Here is a 25,406-nt window from a genome sequence, read left to right on the forward strand (position 1 = left end):
TTCAGTTACTTTCGTATCTTGTGCTACAAGAAGCAGATTCAGTCACTGTGTCAGAACTGCAAGACTTATACATACATTTTGAGAAAATTCAAATGTCCACTGATATCTGATCTTCCACAGCACAGAAATCACCTCATTGCAGTGAGTTATGCTGTCTGGCAATGTATCATTACATCACATGGTGAGTTTTTCCCTCTCTCTCTTTGGAGACCATCTAAGTGTACAGCTGTGTGAAGATATTTTAATGGGTTCATGGGGGCTCAGCAACAAGAGCATACTAAAAAAAGGATATTTAGCAAGTCTGGATTTTATTAGACAAAGCCATGCAAGGATAAGGACAATTTTACTTAAATCACCTCATGTCTGACATAAGAGACTCATCAACATAGTCAAAGCTTTTAGCTGTGATGTCTTCTACAGGCATGCTCAGTAAAAACATGAATCAGCATAGCAAAAATAGTGTCAGAAGAACGAAAAAGGAATACAGGTACAGTCAAGACAAAACACGTATCAGAGAAAGAACTTGGTGTATGCATGTCAGGATGTTTGTGTGGGTGAGTTTTTTTAGGTTGTCTGTTTATTTCTATAAGTCTTGGAATATTGAGAAAACTGCTAGAAGATGGTAGGGGTTCAAAATAGAGAAAAGGGGTACGGGGATAATGTAATACCCTATGAAGTTAAAACTCACATCAGCTTTGAGGAAAACAATGGGAAAGAGTTCAGCCACTACAAAGGAAAGGATAAGAAACCACAGAGAGAAAAAACAAATAAAAGGGATATAAATCAAGAAAAATGTAGTACAACCAAATCGGTCATTCAATAGTGCAGATGGTATCTGCAGAAGGAGGCGATTCTATTCCAGGAGATGGTTACTGAGAAAGATTCGAGAGATGCTCAGGACAAAGAAAAGGAATTAATCACTGCTTAGATCACCACTTATAACCCTTTAGGCTGGGAAAACAGATGACCCAGTGGTGAGAAAAGGCCTAAAAAAATCACTAGAGAGTGGATTAGAGTTGACTAGAGAAAGCAGGTAGGGAATGATTGCTCACTCTCTGTCCCAACACAAGACTAACAGGCAATAAACAAAGCTGGTAAAAGCCAGTTAAAAAGCAAATTAAACAGAGGTAGTTCTTCCTGCAATTTGCCCAGATGTGGAACTTCTTGCCAAAGGTTGTTGTGCTGCTAAATTCTTACTTAGGTTCACAAAGATGATGGAAAACTCACAGGGGAAAAGAATTCCATCAAATATTAGTAAATACAGAGAAACCACAACTGTTGCAGAACTCAAAATGGTTGGAGCAGGGAGAGTATCATATAACCTTGTCCTCTTCTCTTAATCTTTTGCAGGCAGCTGCTTTTGAGCAGAAAAAGTGAACTAACTTTGTTAGAAAAATCAAACCAACTCAGCTACATTTTGATCCAATCCACAATGGACATACTTACCTCAAAGCCATGGCAAAAGGACCAATATAACTACAAAATATAGTATCCATGGGACAGAAGTAGGGGAGTAGGTTTATTACAGTATGTGGCACTAACAGGATTAATTCCTGTATATCAGGCCCAGTCCCAGTGTTCACATTTCAAGAGGCTGTGAAAAACTAGAGATAATGTTGGAAGGAGTTACAAAACAATTGAAAGGGTAAATTTCTTCAGAGTGGGAGACAGTTGCTTATCAAAAGGAAGAAAAACAGTTTGTGTATGTTTCTTCAGACAGAAGAGAATTTCAGAGTACGAGATAGCTCTTGAATCTAGTCAAGAAAGGCATGAGAAACAAGGGAAGTTGAAGCTATGATTTTTCCAGTTCTCAAGTTGGTGGAGGTGCTCTCAGTGGCATGCATATTTCGCAAAGACTTTCAAGGGTGAAAGGACAGAAAATGAGCAGAAAGCACCAACTCAGTGGTCTCACGCAATAGAACACTATGCATAAAATGCATCTGGTGAACAAAAACGTAAACTGTTTGGCACAGTGCTTAATTACAGTTAAAGGAATTGTGGACTGTGAGGGAAAAATACTTTACAAATAGCAGAAAGGATGAAGGTAATACATACTGAAATGTTTTGCTCTGTCTTTGAAATATTTTACACCCTGGTATGCTGATAGACAAAAACATAATATAAGACATAAACCACAAAGCAAAAATATATGGACATAGGAGGTTTGTACAGGAGAAGATCCCACTGCTCTGCCCACAGTCCCAGCTGGAACCACAGGAAGGAGACAGAACGGCAACGCAAAGGCAGATTATCAGTCCACTGCAAAGCACCACAGCTGATAATCAGTACAGTAAATGTTATCACAATACATTACTGACATTTCTAGTTCTTGTACAAGACTCACTATGTTTCAAGCAGGATTCAGGCTTTCACGGTGATTAAAGGCAGATGTCACATGTATAAGTAAGTTTATAACTTAGGAGCCCCTCATCCATTTTCATGTGTGGAAGCAATCTTTCACTGACAGGACATCTCCACTGGAGGATGCTCGCTGTGGCATGATTTGCACAAGGAAGAACATTTTCCCTCCCCTTTTTAGGTTGGGAAGAATAAAAGAAGCTTAATTACACAACTCTATCTCATTTCATCCTATGAAATGTATCAGGTTAAAACCTTAATTTTCCTGTCTAGTTTTCCACTACCATTAAAAACTAATTAGGTTACCATCTTTCAGAGAGCAGAGGATGTCAGAACAATGACACTTCAAAGAAAATGACATTTTTTCCCTATCAATGTGCAAGAACTGCAGTAACGATGACTACTCAGCATATGCCTAATACAAAACATCACGTGAAACATGGGCATCAGCAAAATGAAAATTATTTTTCAATTGTGACAGTGCTATGGTGAAAAACTTCCGAAATCCCACTCCTGCAGCTACAGGGGATCGAGCTTTACAGCAAGTCAATAGCATAACTCAGGGAGTTTAAACTAATATACTAGTAAGACTGGGGCTGAAAGGATCTTTGCTGGTCCTTATCAGCTACTGAGTCTGCTGCCTCTATTGGCTACTCCTGGATGGTCAGAGAGAAGCCCTTCCTGCTCACCCTGCCTGCCCCAGTTGCCCTGCAAACTGCCAATGCCATGCCCTCACTGCCATGCCAGGTCCCTGTTTGCCCATTCCTGTTTGCCACAGTCCGAGTCACTTGTGTTCCCTGGAACTGTTTAAATCTCCCTCGATTGCTCTCGGCACTGCCTCCTCCTCGCATGGTTGGCTGCCAAGGGCCCCCAGGTCCTCATCAGGCTGCTGCTTGGGTGTTTGTGGTCTTGGAAATGCCTGCACAGCCCAAACTCACCCCAGAACCCTCTTTCAGTCACCTCTGGTGCTGCCTCGCCGACTGAGGGTTTGCTCAGTGCAAATCTTCAATGCTAGTATTCATATGAAGTGGGTGAATAGACTGCATGCCCTGGGTTGGGCACACCTGTGCATGGGTATATGAACTTTTAGGACGCTATTTATTAGACAGCATACCCAACACCTACTTGTCCATCATGATGCTCTTTGCCTCTTGGCCCACATGCCCTTCCTGTGGTTGGCATACAGCAAATCCTCCCCTCTTTTTGTTCCTTTCAGCATTCCCATTGTCCATCCATGGAGCCAGGCTATGCTGGGTGGCACTAGCAGTGGTTTTGCTGTTGGCTCCTTGCTCTGGACAGAGAATGCATCTGACTGTTTTCCTGCTGCCAGCTGTAAGGGCCACATGAGGGCATCCTGGCTGCCAGGGATTGCTCCTGCCACACCTCCTCCCCATCCATTTGTCCAGAATGAGCTACAACTAGAAAAACAAATGTGGCTTTCTGTTCCTCTGGGATTTCCCTCCCACTCAGCCAAAAGTCTGAGTCAGCATAACTATCCCTCATGATATTATATTTGTGCAAAGGGAGATGACTGGAGCACAGGACATCTGGTCCCAATATCTAAAAACACTTAAATCATGCATGTCATTCCAAACACTTAAGGACTTCAGAAGTTTTCAGTTACTTTCATATATATTTCCCAGTTGCTTCATGCAGAAAGGATTTCTTACGTTCAAGTTTCACTCCGAAGATCTGGACAAATGTATATTCCACTTCATTCTAACTAAAAAAAAAAAAATTATCCAGCCTTAAAGATAAGACCAGACCTGACTTAAGCTACTTTTAGATTAACTACTTTTTAAAAAATTTATTCTAGGAGGATATCAAGCTGTGTTGAGATAAAACACAATTCAGATTGCAATAAAAAGGTGAAAAAAGGTGGTTGTATGTGCAATATAAAAAACCCCCATGACCCAAACCTATCTAACAAGCAAAACAAACCCACACAAATTCAGTTGTGTATGCTGAGGTTCCAAGATATTTTTTAGTTCCCCATTGTGCTTTTTGGTAGCAGAGAAAGGAGGCATGGCCCAGTGGTCAGGCACCAGACTGATACTCTGGAGACCGATGCTCACCTCCATGTCCAAATGGAGACTTCTTGTTTTTCTCCACCTGTAAGCAGCGATAGCTTCTCACGCTACCAAGTGTTAAGTTGAGTGCTCTGACAGTCTGATGCTGAGTCCTGGGTAAGGGAAATAGCATTCACTGCAGCAAAGAATTCCCTTTACGGTCCCCACCTACACTGTGAGTCATGGTACGCTGATGTCAATACAACAGAGGCTCACTTTGAGCCCACTGTAACCTACTTAGTGATAGCCATCAAGCTGTCACAGGGTGGAGCTCCCTATAAACTGGCTTCTTTTTCAAAAGCCAGTATGGGTAGGTCTATGTACCTCACAGTCTCTCTTGCACAACTCTTACAAGAGAGGAAATGCAGCATTTTGATATAATTTCTTTCCTTCATATCTGGCTTCCCACACCTCAGGGAGAGAGTGCTTTCAACTTCTATCATTGCAGTATACTCATACCACTACAGGAGCAGGAAAATCCTAATTTCTTCTTTGAGAACCAGTAGAAAATTCTTCATCCCCTGCAGCATAGAAAACTCCCACTTTTCTAACAAGCCATCTGTCAGTCTGCTCTCAGAACACGATAATCAGACACGAGGGTCATAAGTGATATTCTGTATGGAGACACCATGGCAGCAAAAAAGTAGGTGTGCCACACCTTAGTTTGATGAGAGAATCCAGAGGAGACTGCTTATATATTACAATGCACAAAATACTTTGAATCATTTGTCTGAGTCTTGGATCATATGTTGGAAGGCAGACTAGTATTACAAAGCTCTTTCAGACACTGTTTATTAACATAAAAATGAAATATGAAAAGCACTTTCTGTTAAATGCAGGATTTGAACAACTTTTATAATGTATACTAAATGAAGTAAAATGGTATTGCAACAGTTAGAAATAAAATTGTGTTAGTACTAAAAATACTGCACTAATGTATGTTTAATCCTTCTAAAAATAAACTTCCAAAATAACACCATCACAATTAAATTACCCACAAACGTTACAATGAGAGTAGCCACTTCAGTTGACATCTGGAACTCTCATATCCCAGACTACTTTTAATTTTTCTGGAGCAAATATTTTGATCTTACCAGTAGACAGTGCTGCAGGCCCTAGCAAAGATCATAAACCTCACAAAATTTCTGTGTTACTGTGTGAGAATGGCAGCGTCCACCAGGGAGGGGGTGAGCGGAGATAAATCTAGACACTGTTGTTTCTCTTTAAAATTTCACTTTTTTTTTTTTTAATAACCACTACAGAAAACCTAAAGCTGTCTCAGGACAATCTTTCCTTCTTCAACCAAATAATTTCTCTCCACCACCTCAGTTATTGCCTCTTTTGTCAGACCCCAGCAAACTACTGGTTGGTGGTCTTGCTGTTCTACCCTGAGTTGTATTTTAATTAGTCAGAGCATTGAGAAAAGATTAGTGTACAGATATTGGCGAATCTTCAAACAAGAGTACACGCTTTCATTTTATTCACAATGAAAAAGCTCTTAAAGAGATTTCGATAAAGATTTGCCTCCTGCTTGCAGCCCACGTTTGTAATGTTTATATAAGCAGGGGACATAAATCTTTTTCAAATGAACCCCACAGTTTTTAAACCAGCCTCGTTATAAAGTGCCTGTTTCCGTTTTGCCTGCCTAAGCAAGCAATGCAGAGCCTACTTGGGATAGACTGGAACTAATTTAATGTGCTCCAGGTTTAATCCCCATCCTCCCGGCTTTTACCGGCAGATTTTACACAGAGGACTACTGCTGATTTTAACAATGATTCATGTGATAAGTGGGTTTTGATTTGTTTCTCCACATCAGAAAACACGCGACAGAAATGCCACCAAAATAATTTTAATAAAACACAGCCGAGACGAAGCCAGATTAAAAAAAAAAATAACAACAATCAAACTTTGACACAAGAACTGTTTCTCTGTGCTTAATGGCGCTTTGAATTTATTAAGGTGAATTACTGGCTTGCTTTACGCAGAAGAGCAAAGGGAAGAGCGCAGCGCTCTACACCTGGAGGAGGCCAGCGCGCCCCCCGCACACCAAGCCGGCGGAGTGCGTTGTATCCAGGAGGCAAAGGAGCGGGGCAGGAACAAACCCGCGGGTTCCCGGCGCTGCCGCCCTGGCCGGCGCGACTCCCGCCCGGCCGGGCCCTGCAGGTGGCGCTGTTGGAGCGGCGAGAGCAGGGAGCGGCCGCCGGGAAAACTGATCCCGACTGAGCTCGGCCTTCTGTAGCAATTACCCGACACCAGGAAAATCCTGCTACGTCGTTTCTTCTGCGGACATGCTGCTTCTCTCTCTTTTTCTCTCTCTCTCTTTTTTTTTTTTTTTTGTAGCTTTATAAATTCGCGGGAGCAAATCACGTTCATTAACACCGCACACTTGAACAGCAAACATGGAAGTAACAACTGTTTATTTTTACAAAATGTAGCTGAATGACTGACGCAGAGACCACATAGATGCTATTTTGCAATCATCTTCTCGTGTACTGAATTCCTTGCTCATTTACATAAACCAGATGTTTCCCCGACAAACCAAATTCCTTGAAGAAAAACCAGAAGTTCCTATATACTTCATGACCAAAGTGAAAAATTATGTGCATATATGGCACAAATGTTACATTAGGCACTAAAGGCAAATGTACACGTTAAGTGCAACAGTTTTCTTTTATTTAGCAAAACTTTTGTGAGGGCTTAGATGATCCTCGGCAGAAGCATTGGAAAATTAAAATGAAGCTACCTAAATTTATCCACGGCTCTCAATGGTTTCCACTCCCCTTGGGAGTGAACTGTCTTTGTCAGATCTTGACACCCAAACCAGTCCACTGAGTGGACAAATACTGTGAAACAAGCAATCAGAATTCCTCATTCCTGCAGGAGAACTGTCTCTTGGAATCTTTCTTCCCAGTACCAGACTCCCAAAGGATCAGTGAAGAACAAGAAGAATGATTATTTAACTAGTTTAGTGATCACTTAAAATTTGCAACTTTTTGGTACACATGGATAAAGTGAAGGACACGGAAAATATGTATTTGCTGTTACTGAAAGAAGAAATGATTATCAGAACAAAAATTCTAAAATCTCTCAGTTACCCCTAATTCTTGCTGCTTTTACCAAAAAAACAGCTTGTTAAATTTCTAGATAACTACAGGAACAGCAACATGTCACATTTAATCCGAAGGGCTGAATTCATGGAAGATGCCTGAAAGTTATACTTGTTACTCACCTAATCTTCCAGAACACACCCTTATTCTTCCAAATACGTGGAGCTACCTACTTTTGGTGTGGAGCTATTAACATCCTGGTAAGAAGGGCAAATCCTTATCTTAAATGGCACAGAACAATGGCATATTCACAGCAAAATCAAAACATTTAGCCTGAGAATAACTAGTAGGTAACTGATCAACAACCAAATGACCAATAATAACCCAAACATTAGGAAAAGAGCAAGGGTGAGATATAAAAGCTGGCATATCATGCCATTCCCTGCAAAGAATGCTATGAAATTCAGAACATTTAATGACATGGCCATGAAGTTTAGAACAGGCTACGATGCTGCAGCTATCAATGTAGAAACCACCCAGTGAAGGCAACTTTGTGGATGGCAATGGCAAAACAATGGGGAAAATTTCTTGATTTGAATATTTTTTGGGACTACTGGGATGTCCAAACTCAGCCTGTATCCTCAGATTGAGGTATCAATGGGATTTGCAAGAGCTGACATAGCTTTGAGCAGTAAGCAGCTCTCCTGGGAAACAGCACAACCACCTGGCTCTTCTTTTCTGTCCAGGTTAGCAAACAGTGAGCCAACTGCAAAATAACTGAGAATTGGTCCTAAAGTACCATTCCACCAGTTCTCAGCCTTGAAGTAGGTCACATGTTTCATTACCCATCTATCTCATCTAAACATGATGAATTTAGAAGACAAGGTTATTAAATTTCTATGTAGAACCACTCGAGAAACATGGTAACTTGAGTAAAGCAAAATTGAAACAAAATACTCCAGAACAACGTGTTACAATTAACAACTACTACTGGCCCTTTCAAAAGACACTGTGGCCTTAGAAGGGCCGTGTGGCCCTAGAGCATGGCAGCTGTGTTTCCCTCTCCTGACAACAGCAGGGCACTCCCACAAAGCCCACAGTTCTCACATCCAAACACTCCTTCACTGGCCACTGGGACAACTCTCACAGACTAACATCAAAACCTCCACGTCCACAAAAGCTACACTGGCTATCTCAAAATCCTCTGTACTTATGCCCCCAATTTCTGTCAAGAATGATTACATGAACATGATCACATATAAAAGGATAAACATCTATCCACAAACTGAGCCCCCTGTCAACACAGACAGAAAAATGGACATGTATAACTGGGGGAAAAAAGTTAAAATGCTATTTTGGCTGCACCCCTCTGAGCTGCAATGAGCAGCAAGTCTTCGAAAGACATTGCTCCAAAATCACAAGTTTTCTCAACTTACAAAGTTCTCTCCACACAAAATAATGTGGCATCATCATATGCTGGCAGAAATTCAGCTCAGTCTAGAACAGCTTTCCCCTCAAATCTTAGTATGTAAATAAATAAATAAACCGCATGACCGATCACCATTTTAACACAACATAATCAGAGCAATTCTAAGTCAGCATTTATGCCTTTTTTTTTTTTTTTAATTAAGGGAGGAAAAAAACCCTCTCAGAGTATCTATTGAAAAGGTCACTCACATAGTTTGTTCCCAACACTCATCAGTAATACACTAATTACCAGTTGAGGTTTACTTTACACATCTGATATCACAGGGGATGGCTGAACCCAGGCTCCAGCTACATAATTAATTTCAGTGTTTTCATCTTAGAGCAAGGACTAGATTGACAGCACGGTGAAGCAAAAGCCCTTATCTACACAACTGATAAAGTAAGTATGCAAAAGCTCAGGAGGTTAGAGGGTAGCCCGAGCTCCCTTACTCCTCAATCTCTGCCAATTTGGCATCAATTAGACCCCTAAGAACCAGACTGATATTTTCAACTTGGTATGTGCCATGAATAGCTAGGATGTAACATTGCCTTTAAACCAATGGTCTAAAACTACAAAATCTCCTTGCTTATTGCTTATCAAAATCAGTGTCAAACTGATTCTCCCAACCATGTCTCATGTTTTTCAAATAATCAGTAATGATCACTGCCTGACTGCAATATTTGTGACATGCTGCTTTATCTTTTAAATAATTATATAGTTTGCCCACTCCAAAACTGACTTCACAATGTCAGGACTTCATACCATTGGTGGAATTTTAGTACTATTTCTACCAGGTCTCCAACTTTCCAGAACTAAACTGTTATATGTAAAGCCATTCACTCAGGAGAACAAACATCTCTCTCAAGGAATATGATACAGATACTTTGTAAAAAGTCCTGATGCAAAACACAAACAGCTGTAAAAATTAAAATATCAAGTCAATTTTCCTGACAGTACATAACTGTTCCCTAGAGTGTGTATTTTGTTCAAAATAAGCTGTAGATGTATGAAGAACTGAAAAAGAAACTTCATGTATTTTTTCTCAGGAAATATTTCCCCAACAGATTTTTGTCAGAATAGCTCTTCTGGTCTGTATAACATTCTTTGCTTCTCAATCTTCTATGCCTGCTACATTATTCAGCTGGTAGACTGGTGAATTATGAGGTTTTGAATAACATGATGTTCAGTATTTACATGAAGACTACACTTAAAATGTTTTTTTGGAAGAAACGCAAAAGCAGCTTGCTTCTCAACATAAAAACTAAAAGCATATGCTGAAACAGACATGGAAGGATGACATTACCAACAGTAAATTGCACTTGGAAGTTCTGCAATGGGTGGGGAAAAGTTGAGAAGGGTGGCAATTAGAAATATTTTGGAAGAAAAAAACATTTTTTTGGGTGAAAGTTAATTTTTACTGTGCCAATCACAATTTAAGTTAAATTCAAGTTTATTTTTCCTCATTCGGTTTATGATCTCATCTAGTCATCAAGGATGATTGATGATGTTTCAGGATTTGGGCATTTGCCAGTTGCAAGTTAAAGGAAATTATTTATTTTTCTTTAGCGCTACACTGCTGCCATTAACTGTATCCCACCCCTTTTGTTTACAGCCTGTCACTGAAGCCACAGTTTTATTTTAATGTGGTATAAGCACTTGTCTGGGGTTGATAGTGTAAGTGATCTAGCAGAAGTCTTGCACAAAGAACAGCACTTTGCACAGAAAACACGCAGCCTTTACTTCTGAAATTATCCCTGCCACTGGTCCAGACAGAATTTTCTTCTCCCATTTAAACGCAAACTTCAAAGCCATAATTGAGCAATGGGGGCTGTCATTTTCCTTGTGGTAAAACTACATTTATTTAATCCCTTTAAAAACAAACAAACAAGAAAATTACTTTGACCTTTGCCTTGGTGCAAGGATTCTGATTTGAAATGTGTATTACATGTCTAACGCCCTGTAACTGTGTCCAGATGAACTGGGTCAGATTTATGTGCAATTAGGAAAAAAGGAAAACAAAGCAATTTAGTTTTCATGTTTGTTAATATCAAAACATCTTGTAGCAGCATTAAGTTTTAAACTGAGACACACAGAATAATGAAAAAGTAAGATAACTGGAAAAGGAGTGACCTGCTAAAAACTGCATTGAATAAATAATATGCACTTTCTCACTTGGATTTTTTTCTGGTTTAAACTATTCAAAAATGTGTGTTTGAATGTCCCCACTTTGGCTGTTCATAAGCCACAGGGAGGTTTTTTTGCATGAACTCTTCAACCTGAGAGTTTTAGCAGAAAAGCTCCTTTACAAGACTTAATTAAAAGCAGGTTTAAGTCGGGGCCCTCACTCAGTCTGGGTTTTATTTTGGCCTTCTCTCTGTGTCAGAAGTCAAGTCCCAAAAGAGAAATGAAGTTCATTATTGAGTCAGGAGAATATTTTCTCCTTCATTCTAAGCCCAACTAAACATGTTTCAGGTTTGAGTTTGGGTTTAGGTATCTCCAAATGAGATTTTATACAATATGCACCTAAGGGCAAAATGTAAGAAGATGCTAATCATGATTTTTAACTTTGCCCCACAAAATAAATAATGTGTGAAAATCACACTGCAGTATTCTTTGCATGCAACTGGTTTGATACAGGGAACCACATATTCTAAACAGATGGCATTCACAATTCCTATACTCCACACCATCAGATGTTCATGATAATGCAACGCCATAGTCAGGAAGCATGGTAAATAGTCATGCAGTCACACTATAAAATGCACTGAGCAATGTACCAAACCAATGTACCAGAACAGTACTGGCAGATCTCTCCGAAAACATTCAACTTTTTCCAGAATGTTTTCTGGAGAGTTCCTTGGACATTTTTGATATTGAATACTATGCTAGCAATTTTTAAAGCATGCCCTCCTCAAAAACAAGATTATATTTGATCATGAATAACTATAAAAGAGAGCATTCCTATTCGTTCCTATCAGTCATTCTGGTGCATGGAACAAGGACCAACAGTCAAGCAGTTAATCACTTCAGTTAACAGGAAATGTAGTGTGTTATCATTGGTGGTTTTGTAACTGGACAGTAGACACAGCCTAGTGCATCCTGTTTGCAACCAATAGAAGAAGCAGATGCAAGAGTGTGATATTTGTCATAAGCATTTTTAAGAACAAAAACATGGTGATGTTTTTCAAAAGGCCTTTGAATGTTCACCAGATGTGGAGCACATGTGGCCCTTGAATGTGAGAGAATAATGCGACAATAAAGTTGAATCAATACAACATGTGCCAATAATCACACCAAGATGACATGCAAATGCTTTAAAAACAAAAATATGTAAATTATTTTCAGTTCTTCAGGACAGAAAAACAGGTCACCTGGTCATCCATGAGTTGCTGTTTCCACCACTGTTTGAGAGCCCATGTGCTTGAAATTTGGTTCTCCCTGTCTGAGATAGCATCTAGCTTTTGTATTTTTATGTAAGAAATTCCATTCCCCTTCCACTACTTACTGAAAACATTTAAAAGATTTAAGGGTATCCTCTAGCTCTACGTATTTTATGAAAACTCCTATGACCAGCACATGCAGGAAAAGGACAAGATAACTGGTGCCAGGCAAGAGTGCTTTAGTGATGTCTTAGAACTGCATCTCCTCTTTTGACTTACAGAAGGGAAACAGGATGAGAAGAGGCACACTACTCCATGCTTATCTTTTCTTCTCCAAGTCCACCCACCAGACACTAAAGAAACCCTTGATTTTGTGCTAGTGATGATCACTTCTAAAAGAGATTTTGCTCCGGCCATTAAGAAAACACAAATGCACAATGTGACAGGCTAGGCAACAATTAATTTCACAGAGGCAACAAAACCATTTGCAGCTGCTGACGTTTGAAGTTCAAACTGCTAGTCTTACATCGGTGAATTCATACATAAAAAAAATTTCATTCCATGTAGCCACAAAAACTCAGTGAAATCAGAACCTCAAGCTAATCGCTGAAGTTTTGCATCCCGTTAACAAGACTTCTGTTAACTCCTGTTAACAGCTACTCTGTCCCCTGAAACACATGGTTCCTTCCCAATCTATACATTTGTTGCCAATGCATGCAGTCAGACCCCTACCAATTAAGAGTTGGCACATGTGTCTTCAGTACATTCAACCTCTTCTCTGCAGTGAACAAGCAGATGAAGCTAAACCAGCATGTAAACAATGCAAAACTTGGCCTACGTCAGTGACTGACACTCCCTTGAAGCAGCAGCACTGGCAGTGTATGCCCTTGTGTATCTGCTGCCATCTCTGGAGATGCAATGAGAAGTTGTAGTGAACCATTTCTCTCCTACAGCTGGTAGCTTTGAAAACAGTCTTTTTTTCCAGGGGACACGGGAGAAGAAGCATCAGCTTTCCAGTAGTGGTGGCAAAAGCCAACCTCTCACTAAGACAAGCTTGGAGAAACAGTAGATAAGAGGACACAGAAGGTTATAACTGAGCTGTTCTAAAGCTCTCCAGAATTGCTGTGGAATGCAGAGTACTTGAATGTCATGTACTGACTCCTTGAGTATTGAGTACTTTTTGTGGAATTCCAGAAATTAAATGATGTGGACAGAAAATACATCTACAGAGTGAGAAAAAGCCTACACAGAGGGGAGCAGGATAATTAAATTAAGTGAGAAGGTTAAGAGAGTTTTTAATTTGTTTTTTTTCTTTCTTTTGCTACAAGAACATGTATTTTGAATTTTATTCCTATGTATCATACAGTTACAATAGAAGACTTACATCCAGCTAAGGCTACTCTCCATTACAGATAATGAACTTTAGGTAGCGGTACAAGATACCAAGGATTTTAGCTTTTTTTATTTTTTGTATTTATTACATAAGCAGAGACTTTCAGAGTTCTTATCATAACTGTATCTGTTAAAATAGATATAAGAAAGAATAATGAAAAAAAATTCACCTTCAAATGCAAACAGAACTAAAACAAATCAAGCCAGTGAGAGCCTGGACACCAGGGACACCACAACCGTTATTAAAATATCTGTTAATAAAAGAGGCCATTGAGGACCTGTGCCAGTCTTCCTTGGCGATCCTTTATGTTAAGAACACTTTGACCCTAGTACTGGAAAACAATATTTTGAGCAAATACATTTAATAGCTACAGCTATTAATAGTTACAGATAACTTAATACAGTGCCTACATCTTCCCAAATTTAACTGTGTCATCTTTGTTTCTGTGTTGCAAAAGAATACCGGGTTAAGAAATTCAGACAAAACCAGAGACATTTTTTAAAAACTAAAGGAAAATGCTCCTTATTTTTTGTCAGAGAAGAACACTTTTGCTCTGTTGGAAAGGCGGCAGTACTATGCAAGGGTAAGTCAGATGCAACTATGATGTATGTGTGAATTCTTTGCTGCCTATGGCTTAGCAGCTATATTACTTTCCCTAGACTTGGGGGAGGGGTAGGGAAGAAATACTAGAAGAAAACCTGATGGGTAGAATTAAAACATGTTTAGAGAGTTTCTCATCTCTGGTACATTACCTTTTCCTCTTCTCTTACAAATGCCCTCGTTAAAAAGAATTTGAAACTTTTCCCTTCCCCAAAGACCCAGACTGTCATTTATTACTTAACTGTTATCTACATTTTATTCTCCCGAAGGATAAACCTACATCAATGTGACAGTTGCGCTGAATGGCAATGGTTTATGGACCAAGTCATTTATTTATTGTAACTACAACCATATGTTTTAACCTGCTACAAAATTATTAAATACTTCCCATCAATAGTCAGTCCAAGTCAGATTTCTATACTGAATTGCTTAATGCGAATGTACAGCATTTCTGTACTTCAAACAAACAATGTGAGGAGGTAAACAGCAGTTAACTGTATTCATGCCTTATTAGACACAGCTGCACAAATGGGCTGTCGCATTTCATTAGAAAATACTGTGCAAGTTTTATGTGTGCGTGGTGCCCTTCATTTCTGCAGGCAACATGACTACTTTAAATTACAGGAACAGTCACAGAACCATATGCTATTTGTTTTAAAGGCACACAAAGGCAAACAATCTGGGATGGGGTGGTGCAGGGGGGACATCCAGAGGGAAATTTAATTTTTTCTTCTATGTCTACCACATTTTTAATTAACAAAGCATTCCTATTAAATACACAGAACAGTAAACACAGAGAATACAATGCTACAGGAGCCTCAGATAAGGTAAATGCAGGTAAATTTATAGGTATGGAACAAATATTTCCTTTTGCTTTTTGGGGGAAGGTGGGGACAAATGAGAATGAAGCAGACTTGTTACACCAGTGTCTTGTATCAGCCTTCACAGTGCCCTGTGCCAAGCCAGGAACACCACAGCCAGCAGGCAGCTTTGAGTATAAATCCACTGTTGTCAGGTCTATAGTATGCTGACTTTAATGCTCTTGTGCCCACAAACATTGCCATGAGGTGAAACAGGCAAGCTTCCAAAGAGACATCTTCTTAGACCGAGAAAGTTCCTAGAGAAACTTCATGGCAATAAAAGGTAACTTTGTTGAAGAGACGTGAACTGGAGAAAATCTAAAGAAAGACAACCACTAGAAGAAATCTCTCTTGACTTCCCAGGAAAACTTAGGATCATGTGGGAAGCACCTACTAGATTGAGTCATTTGTCTGTTACATATACCTTTGGGACAGCAGATGTAGTAACCTCTTTAATTAAATTCTAGTATTCTACACTTCTCCAAGGGGAAAGAGTTAGATTATCAACTCTGTTTTAAGTAGAGCTATCTGGTCATCTTCAAGAGGATGCACAGCAGTAAGTATTATACAGGCAGACCTCTGGCAAGCCAGATCTGATTTTAAAAGTTATTCTTCATGGCCTACTGCAGAGGTAAAATTCCATTAATATCGTGCTGGCTGAGTCAGCATGTTGTCTTCAAACAAGACTTGCTTTTCTAACCTGGACAAGGAGAGTTAAGCCTTCTTTAATGGAAGGGAGCAAATGATATCAAGAAAATCTATACATCTGCAAAAAATGATGTAATAATAATGAACAAAAATCTACCATGGCTCTATAGTTAGACTGAGACACATCAACTTGTTGTTTAGTACTGTCTCTTTGTGTAGCTTTGTGCAGCTTCCTTTGGGAGTGGGGTTGTCATTGAAAACAGGCAACAACAACAGAGTTTTGTGAGTTCTCTAACACACTGCCAGTTCCATTTCACATGTAAAAGATAAAATCTTAAGTCAGGAAAAGCAGTTAAGTCCAAGACCACTCCGATCTCTGCTGGTCTGAAAGCTCAGAAAAGTAACACCACCTTGCTTTCCATCAAATAAGTGAAATCAAATTATGAATATACTTGCTTTCCTGCTGAAAGTAACGTGCACTGGTATGTCTATGCATGCTCCATGTGCACAGAAATGTCTGTGATCCAAGGAATTCTGAGGGCCAGTTGAAAGGGAAATATACAACTCATTAAATTGGGGAGACAGAGGGAATGTAATGTGGCAGCCCCACTGTTAATTTTGGCTATAGCCCATGGTAAAGTTTTCATTAATTTTCAGATGTGTTGTTTCTCTGCTTTTTCCTTGCTAGTCTGTAGGAAATAATCAAATATATCCTCCAAAGGAAGGAAAACCAAGCTGACAAACCAATATGATCACACTCAAACCCGGATATACAGTGCTGGCACCATCAAACTGGTTTTCAGATAAAAGATTTGATTGGTGATTACTGCCTTTGAGCTAAGAACCTAAATGATAAGCAGTTCCTATAAGTAAAGTTCTCACTATACACTATGCTTTGTGGTGTTGATTTCATTATTATTACATCAGTGTCTGGAATCTTACCTAGGGAGGACACATGGGCTGTGAAAATAAGGCAATACTCATTTCCTTAAAGGCTATGATATAATTAGCGAAAGCATAAAAAAATCCAAAAGGAAATGCAGTCCTGCTCCAAACCTGTAGAAGGGGAAAAATCCAGTTAGGATTATTAGCTAAGAAATCCTACGTATCATGTTCAAAAAAACCCTGCCTTTCTAACTCAGACTATGACAAGCTGAGTGAACCATCTCGACTGAAAGCATTAAAAAAATTACACCAAACAAATCTTTTTATCAGATAACCATGAGTATCATAATGAACAAAATGGATACAAAATTAAATGCTAGAGCATAGATGGAGCTGCCTAACTTCCCATCTCCATTCATATATGACTTTGCCTGCCAGTAACACACAATTAACATCAAATTAATGAGCTTATTAGCATAGACTTAACACCACAATAACACACTTGATTCAGTACTCAGCAAAATCTTGCCAATTAACTTGTCTGTCAGGAGGCTGATGAATGGGTATTGCTAATGGGATTTCTGTAGTTAAGAGGCAAAAAGATGAATCGGCAGTCTTGCACTGCTTACCTGTGACCACAGAAGCCACACCTAAAAAGGCACTGCTTACAAATCCCTTCCTCCCAAAATAAAAGATGCTGCTGCCAAGAGTGCTTGATGACTCCACTTTGTTAGATCCAAAATAGTTCATGTAATTTTTCTGCAGGTTAATAAGCCATGAGATTTGCCCAGACTATTGGAGATAATTCTCATGTTTTAGGAAAAGCGTTTTTATAAAACCTGTTTCATGTATGACAGCCTGCCCTGTGCAACTCAAAACAGAAAGAAGCAAGACAAATTTCTTTTGTGAGGGTGTCAACAATCTCCTTCAGAAGCAGGGACTGGAAATCAGATCCTACATCTAATGGAAATCAGGTAGTACACAACTCTCATCAGTGGAGCAATATGTAGAGCAAAGCAAGGGCTTACTGGGAGTACACACAACAAAAACTGCCTCTTGGAGCACAATTATCTGTGCATGAGTAAATGGTGACTTGTTCAATACTGTAAATATTGTGCCTCCTCACGACTCCTCTACATATACCGGCAGGGATTCAGGGCATCTGTCTTTCAGTCCCATTAATGTTATCTTTTACAGAAAGTAAGCAGTTTATGTTACAAAGGTATTAATTGTTTAAACTTCTGACAAAACAAATATGTGTGTATGTGTAGAGGAGGTAATAGTCGTTTTCAGGTTTCCCCCCTGAAAAGCTGGGTCCCATTACAATCATTTATACATTGGAATTCTTTCATTTAACAAGAAGCATTTCGGTTTTGTACACAGAACTTTAATTTAACAGTTTCAATTGACTTAATCTGTTTAGCCCCTTCTTCCCACAAAGCTTTTAAAATTTTATTGATGTAGACATTTGTTCACTTAAGAAAGACATTTCTTCATTAAGTGCTCATTTTAGAGGCTCTAGGTGACCTGTGTCTGGATACAAAATACTAGCTCTTTCACAGGATGAGGAAGGGAGGTCTCTGTTTTTTAAATAAGAGGCACAATGGCAGTACTTTGTAACTTTAAGACCATATGAAAACACATTTCTTTGACAAGAATACAGAAAGATATTCTTAACTCCCATGTGATATCATAACCACACTTAAAATATTTTAACCTCTTGTCAGCCAGAGTTAGAAAAACTTAAACTAGTTTTCTTTCAACAGATTAATAAATTGTCTGTAAAAATAGCTTCTGTTCACTCTCAAAGCATTTATTTAATGTATTTTGTTCAAAATACATGTATTCAAATGTATTCAAAGTAGTCTGAAAAGAGCATTCTACTCACAGAAAATTATTTTGACTAGAAGAATTGTATCTACACATACAGATAGAATTTATATACATATAAAAGAATTTATATGTGTAAATACACATATACACACACATCTTTTTTTTGAGCAAAACTTGTTGGAATGACTTAATTCTGGCATGCCAAATCTGTGAAATGGTTCATAATCAAGTTCTCTTAGCACATGGTATTGAATTGTAACCAATAAGCTCCTCCTCTATGGACTGTCACAGATGGTGCACCAAATCAAACACACACAAAAGAGCTCATCACTTCCTCAAATTTAGTCCACTGTTTTTGTTGTATTGCTGTAACACTGAGGTGTTCCCAGCAATTTAGGGCTCTGTTTTATAGAAATGTATAGAAAACACATAATACAACTGAATTCTTGTTAGAAACAAGGTATCATGAATGTAAGAGGCATTGAGCAAGCAAAAGAAACAATCTGAGACCATGTGAAGCAGGTGTCAAGAAGTAACACTATTTCATGGCTTGTATACATCAGTTTTTAAGCAAGGCCATGAAATGCAACATAAATCTTATACAGAATAAATACTTGCAATGTTAAAAATATCACATGTAGAAAGGCAGAATCCAAATGGTTTACATGTTCTGGACATGACTCCACTTTAAATGCAGCAAGTCTAACAAACAAATGGCTAAATAAGACCTTATAGTAAATAATTTGGAACGTTAAGTAATTGATGTATGACTATTTTCACTTCGTCAACAAATTACATTTTATCCTCTAGTGTCCAAACTTCAATCTCATCCAAAAGGTACCGAATTCCAAAGGATGACCTTTGCAATCAACATGGTATCATGCAAAACTCCCACCAAGACAATTAATTCCATACGCCGCTTTATGCTGAAATGTGACTGATTAAATGTCAAGATTTATTTTTTTAAATGTAAAATCTCTAAATACAGGCAGCTAACATGATGGGTCTTCTTTCCAAATACTGTTGCAATATCTCTTCTAAAGAGATTAATTGATCAACATTGTAGGCCACCAAAAAGACTATTTATTGCATGGAGCTGAGCTATGTAATTATAAATTACATGTTGACTAAAGCAATATAAATAATAACAACAAGGAATGTCACTGATCTTAATCTATTCTATGTAGAAATAAAGGTCTCTATGGCTGAACTGTGAATTATTCTTGCAGAGCAAGAGGAAGTACTTCAAAAGCTTTTCTATTTCCTCACTTTTTTTTACCAAACTGCTTGCTTCAGCAGCCTGGAACTGATGCTTAAGCTTTTGGTTTATTCCAGCTTAGAGTCAATAAAAGTCATCCAGTAACTATTGTACCCTGTAGAGAAGCATGAAAACTACAGTGAGCTCTGGGCACAGAAAATTTGCAAGCTGGTGTCTTAAGAGTTTCTAAATTTATTGGCAGAGGGTTCTGTGCAGGCATGCATATGTGAACAATGCCTACCATAATATGTGCAAGTAAATAATAATGTCACCTTTGATGAAGTAATGAGTCATGCATACCCTGCATTTGTAAAAATGGTAGAGAACCACAGCACAGAATGGAATGGTTACTAACAACCTAGCTATTAGATCTTGCTACTGAAAGATTAACTACAATATAAAATACTCAGCTGTATTGCAGTTTTTCCACTTCTTTTTTTTTTGTGAGTTTGCACTCCAATATTCATAGGAGAAAGAATGATGTCATTTTATTAACCTCATAACCACTTTCCGCCAACAGAAAAGTAAAAACATTGGAATGACATCTGGCATGAAGTTTCTGTTTCTCTTGAAAACATGTCTGTATTTTCTGTTTCTCAAGACACCAAGGACAAAAATAAAAACTGCCTTCTGACAAATTTTACAGCACCAAAACGAGAAAATAGAAATAAAATAAAATTTGTTAAAATTATTTAACTAGTATTTGGAATTTTAAACATGAGTCAAGAGCCCTCCATGTAAGTATATGTACACAGCTTCCACCACCAGAATATTTGACCTACTTATATTATTACCAGAAGTCATTAAAAACTTTGCTGAAATATTACAGTGTTCTCTTTCTTATTACAGCAAAGCTTTGGAAAAAGAAGACTGGAAAAGAAATGGTAAGATTTAAAAAACTACCAAGTCATCCTTTGAAGAGGAGTAAGATAACTTTAGAAGATAATGATTTTGATAGATACATCACATATTCTATGTCGAATTCACACATAATAACGACTGTGATATACAGATAGATGGCAGCCTATCTTGTGAGACCTTTGTTTGCTAATTGGCATTGCCACACTGTATTGGTTTTTCTAAGCAGTCAAGGTGATGTGCAGTGCTCACCTGTATATTCTTGGCAGAGACTAGCATAGAAGTAACACACTGTTGAGCGAGGTAGGCTGATCATGTGCTCAAATCCAAGAGCAACAGGACTGTCAGGTCAATTGAATAGCCGTCCACAATTTCTGCTAGAAATAGGCCATTTCCAAACTCACTGATGACATTTCTGATGCCTTAGCTGTAAAATGTCATGTATGGGAGCACTGGCTAGATCATCAAAGCACTTACCTCAGAGACAGTGTAGGTCATTAAAAGAGTCAAAGTTCAGAGGGATTTGGTCCCAGATCAAGGGACGTTAAGTGCGAGAAGTTGGACAATTCAAATAGGTGAAAACTGAAATGATTTTTAGCCGGATAGGCATCATAAAGGTAACCATATCCACCCATCTATACAATGAAGCTGTGAATGTGTTAGGGATCAATTTTATGGATTTGTTGGTTTTGTGGGGCTTTTTTAGTATGATTTAGTAAGAATTTAATTCCAATTACTCTTGAGATTATGTGACATCAATCAGCATCACAAACCAAAACTTTGACAGTTCTGATATCCAATGGTAGCATCATAGCATCATGGTTTCTAGGTCAATGTTGAAGATGTCTAATTTCATGGTAAATTGTGAAATGCTGGTCAGCAGGTACAAAAACTCTGTGCCATGAAAAAGAAGCAACATTTCCCTTCCCAACACTATAATAAAAATGAATTTAATAATCTTCCAGATTTCCTTATTTGGGGCAATATGGCTATTTTAAGACAACAGTGCTGGTATATTTTTGCAGTTTTAAAAGGAAGGTTAGACATCTTAAAAAAGAAGAAAATATCCTCATCTTAAAGAAGAAACACCCACCTCCCCCTCTGGAGAGAGGTCACTGAATAAAATCCAACCTCGGAATTTAAATGGATGGGGCTATTAACAAAATAGACTACTACTCAGTATGACAAGTACTTTCTCTTAAATCTGAGAGCAAAATTATGCCAGAACAATGCAGTCAATTCTAAGAGGTAGCACCCAGCCCAGGCAATTTCAGAGCAGCGCCCTTTGAATAGGAACAGCCCTTTTCCTTGAGTCACAATTATGGCCCCATTCACACTGTCTGCTGCTTAGTTTTAAACTGAATTTGGAGGCAGAAATCACTCTCAGTGAATATATGAGTATTATAAGATAAAAACAACAACATTTTTTTTCTCTCACAGTGTCACATATTATTTACCCTGGAGATGGCTCCTCTTGTGCTTTTGTATTTTATGGGCCCATCCTGCTTAATGAACCCACATTAAAGTCATACATTGTAGAAGAAGAGGGGTATAGCTAAAAAGTATGGAGTGGCAACACTGTTTCTTACTTTGCTACCTCCCTAAATATTAAACCCTCTCTTGAAGGAAAATAAGGCAGTTGCATGAGGAATACTGGGGAGTTACAGGCAGTCTGGTGTAGTATTTAGCTTGTGTTCCCCTTCCCATCTATCAGTTTTATGGATGGTCAGAATCAGAAAAAATAGAAAGAGGACCCCAGTAGACGGAAAATAAGATGGGGCAGGATATCTTCTTGATAAATAGGATATACTGTTTCAATTCACACATCATTTAAAACTTCTGGGTAGTGAAAGCTCTATCATGTGCAGAGGTAGAGCAGCAGAACATAGAGAAAATTTGTGATCAACAAGGTTAATCATTCTAATGCATTACTCTTAACCAGCACATGATCCTCTTTCCTTTGAGGTCAAGGTCATGATTCCATCAAAATCCAATTTGGCTCTCAGACCATCCATCCATCCCAGTTAAGGAGAGGACAACTCTGTGGTAAGCATGTAGGTGCACTTCCAGTCAAAACCAAACTTTCTTGATGCAGATGTAAAAAATTTATTGAGCTAACGTAAGTCTGAAAAATGTAGTAAGAGATCTTTAGTTATGGTAAAATAGTAGAAGTGGGCTGTTTTTTACCTCTAGCAGGACATTTTAGAACTGAGTACCTGCAAGTGAAAGGAGTGAATCAAGAAGCAAGGAGAAAGAGAAAAACAGAAAAGATTATTCAACGTAAGAGTTAGACTAAAGGTTTCTTGTCAACAATGTTTTTTTCTTCTGAAAAGCACAAAGTGGACTAAGCAGAGAATCATGAGACCCATCAGAGAGATCCAGCAATGACAGAAATTCCAAAACTGCGTAGATTTATTTTTTTGGGAAATCTGAGATTCTAACACCAGTTGTTTATACTGGGTTATCTCCTTTAACATCAGCTGGAGTTTGACATGCATCCATCACCGAAAAATCTTGAATTCCTACATTGTCAGAGCATAATAACATTACTCCCAGCAGATCTTTCACAAGCAGTTGTCTTTTATGTGGTTCCAATACACAACAGAAACAATACTACTTTCATGTTGAAACAATTACTTTTTACCTATGATTCTTTCTTATTTTAAAATACCTGAAACATAACAAATATGCTAAATAATTTCTCAGTAGTACTGCTGAAATAAACTTCCATAATAAACATAAAATTTAGTGCAGTGTGCTATGTACCAACCGTTCACAATGTAATGTCCTAGTTGATTTTTTTTTAAATAAAAATATCTTGGGTCTCAGTACTTTGCTCTTCTTACAAACCCCTGTCAACAGCTCAGAGACAGGCCATGTGCTCAGAAAACTGTCTCCAAAACAGAGTCCATGTAATTGAAAATAACTGCTGTTTGAACTACTGAAAATGAGTATGTGCTTAAGGGACAGCTACAAATGTTAGCCTAGAAAGTTTGCTTTGGCTAGCACAGTTTACCCTACTATGATGAGTGGAAGGCAGTGGGTAGAATCCAAAGCCACCTACGATTATGACAGTGCTTGTTAAACATTTCTTTTTCACGAAATGTATAGTTTGGTTGTTTCTTACCTCTGTTTTTCTACTCCCTGCTGATTTACTGCATGGCTTTTATATAGGCAGCTGCCTGTTGCTGTGAAAACAATGCTGAGTTTGCAGCTTTATTTTGATTTTAAAGCTGAACTGGTTTTAAGATGGAACTTAGCTTCTGAGAAGAGCTATGTGACATGACTCACTACAGGAGAGAGAAGGGGACTATGGGTCATCAGTCCCATCTTCTACAGTCCAGACAAACTAAAGAATGGCTGCAATGAGTTCTTTTACCTGGGATGTGCTTGTTTTCTAACTAGAGAAAGAAGGTTGCTAATGGTATTAAAAAATATCTCAGTCTTACCAAGAGAGAATAGTTTTTAAAATGAATGTAGTCAAGAGCTTGCTACTATCTAAGTTTTGCATTTTTTTTCTCCCCAGACCATGCAGAAATTCATTGACTACAAAACTATAAAGTGTGGGCATATTCTTCTTAAAGGATCAGGGATCTTATCCTGCTGCCAAAGATCATGGGGAGAGTCAGGTTGATTGTTTGTTTTCCACATCTAGAAAAAGATGGCTAATTTTTACAGAAGCATCTGGTTTTAGTTGAGAACAACACTATATATTTCCCTCATTTAAGGCTGACTCTAACTTCAGTAGGAGTTAGCTCATGAAGACTTGCCCCTTGCTAGGGTTTCTGAACATGGTTCCTTTAAAAACAACACAATGGCAGAAGAGACAGCACAGGAAAAAAAATTTTGAGCTTTCCCTGAACTGCAGTAGAAATTAACTCTACCAGGTTCTTAGAAAAAACTGCTCCTTTCTTTGGTACATCTCCAAAGGTTAGTAGGATAGAGTTCAATATACCACTAACTCTTAATTTCCTGTGATACAAAATGGTATGTAAATAATACTGTGGTTACCAACAGGATGTTGTAAAAAATGAGGTGGTGGTAAAGCTGAGGGTAGGTGACAGTTGAAAACAAGAGAAACTTTACTCTCTTGTGTGCATGGAATTTCCAACTATGATTTCATCTACTCAGCAAACTACACAAGTTTTACACTGACATCATAACTATCTTCTCTCTGTATCTGATTCAGCATCTTACCTCAAGAAGTGTCTTCTGGTTGGTAGTGATAATAATAATAACAATAATTCGACTCAGTGCTAAAAGTTATATCATATTGCAACTTTATACAGATGTATAATTGTCACCCAATTCAGTATACCTCACCTTTAATGCCTACCCCTTTGTTTATAAAAGTCCTTAGAAAAAGCTATGAAATATTACGTATGTAAGTTCCCATTCTTTTTACCAGTTTGGCAATAAGGAACAGCTCTTTAACAAGACATCCAATACACTTCTTAAAAAAATACAAGCTATAGAATGCAATGGAAATTCAAAAATTAAACATAATGCATACTTGCAGAAGTAATCTCTCAAAGGCAAGGAAGTTGTCCCATTTGGAAGTCTGAGGGTGTTTCAAAGTCTGGACTGTGGCCAGTACAAGCTGTAGAAGACCACAATGGTTCTCCAAAGCTTTAAGATTATTTCTGAAAAGCTTAATGTATGAACTGAGTTGTTCTGGGGTGACTCTGCCTGTGGAAAGGAAAAAAGGAAACAGCATTCAGTGGTGGCAAATACAAACCTAATCTTTTT

The 25,406-nt window shown here is 38.3% G+C and overlaps 1 protein-coding gene across 1 annotated transcript in view; it reads right to left on the reverse strand.

Moving 5' to 3' along the window:
* The window catches only part of SCFD2 (sec1 family domain containing 2), a 191,960-nt gene that overhangs the window by 109,932 nt on the left and 56,622 nt on the right, over positions 1-25,406 (reverse strand). Inside the window, exon 5 of the mRNA XM_029962751.1 lies at positions 25,171-25,346. Coding sequence (XP_029818611.1) covers positions 25,171-25,346 — 176 coding nt within the window. The remainder of the gene's footprint in view (positions 1-25,170; positions 25,347-25,406) is intronic.

This window comes from Manacus vitellinus, unplaced genomic scaffold, assembly GCF_001715985.3.
Source record: "Manacus vitellinus isolate BGI_N305 unplaced genomic scaffold, ASM171598v3 scaffold_0_pilon, whole genome shotgun sequence".
Lineage (NCBI taxonomy): Eukaryota > Metazoa > Chordata > Aves > Passeriformes > Pipridae > Manacus > Manacus vitellinus.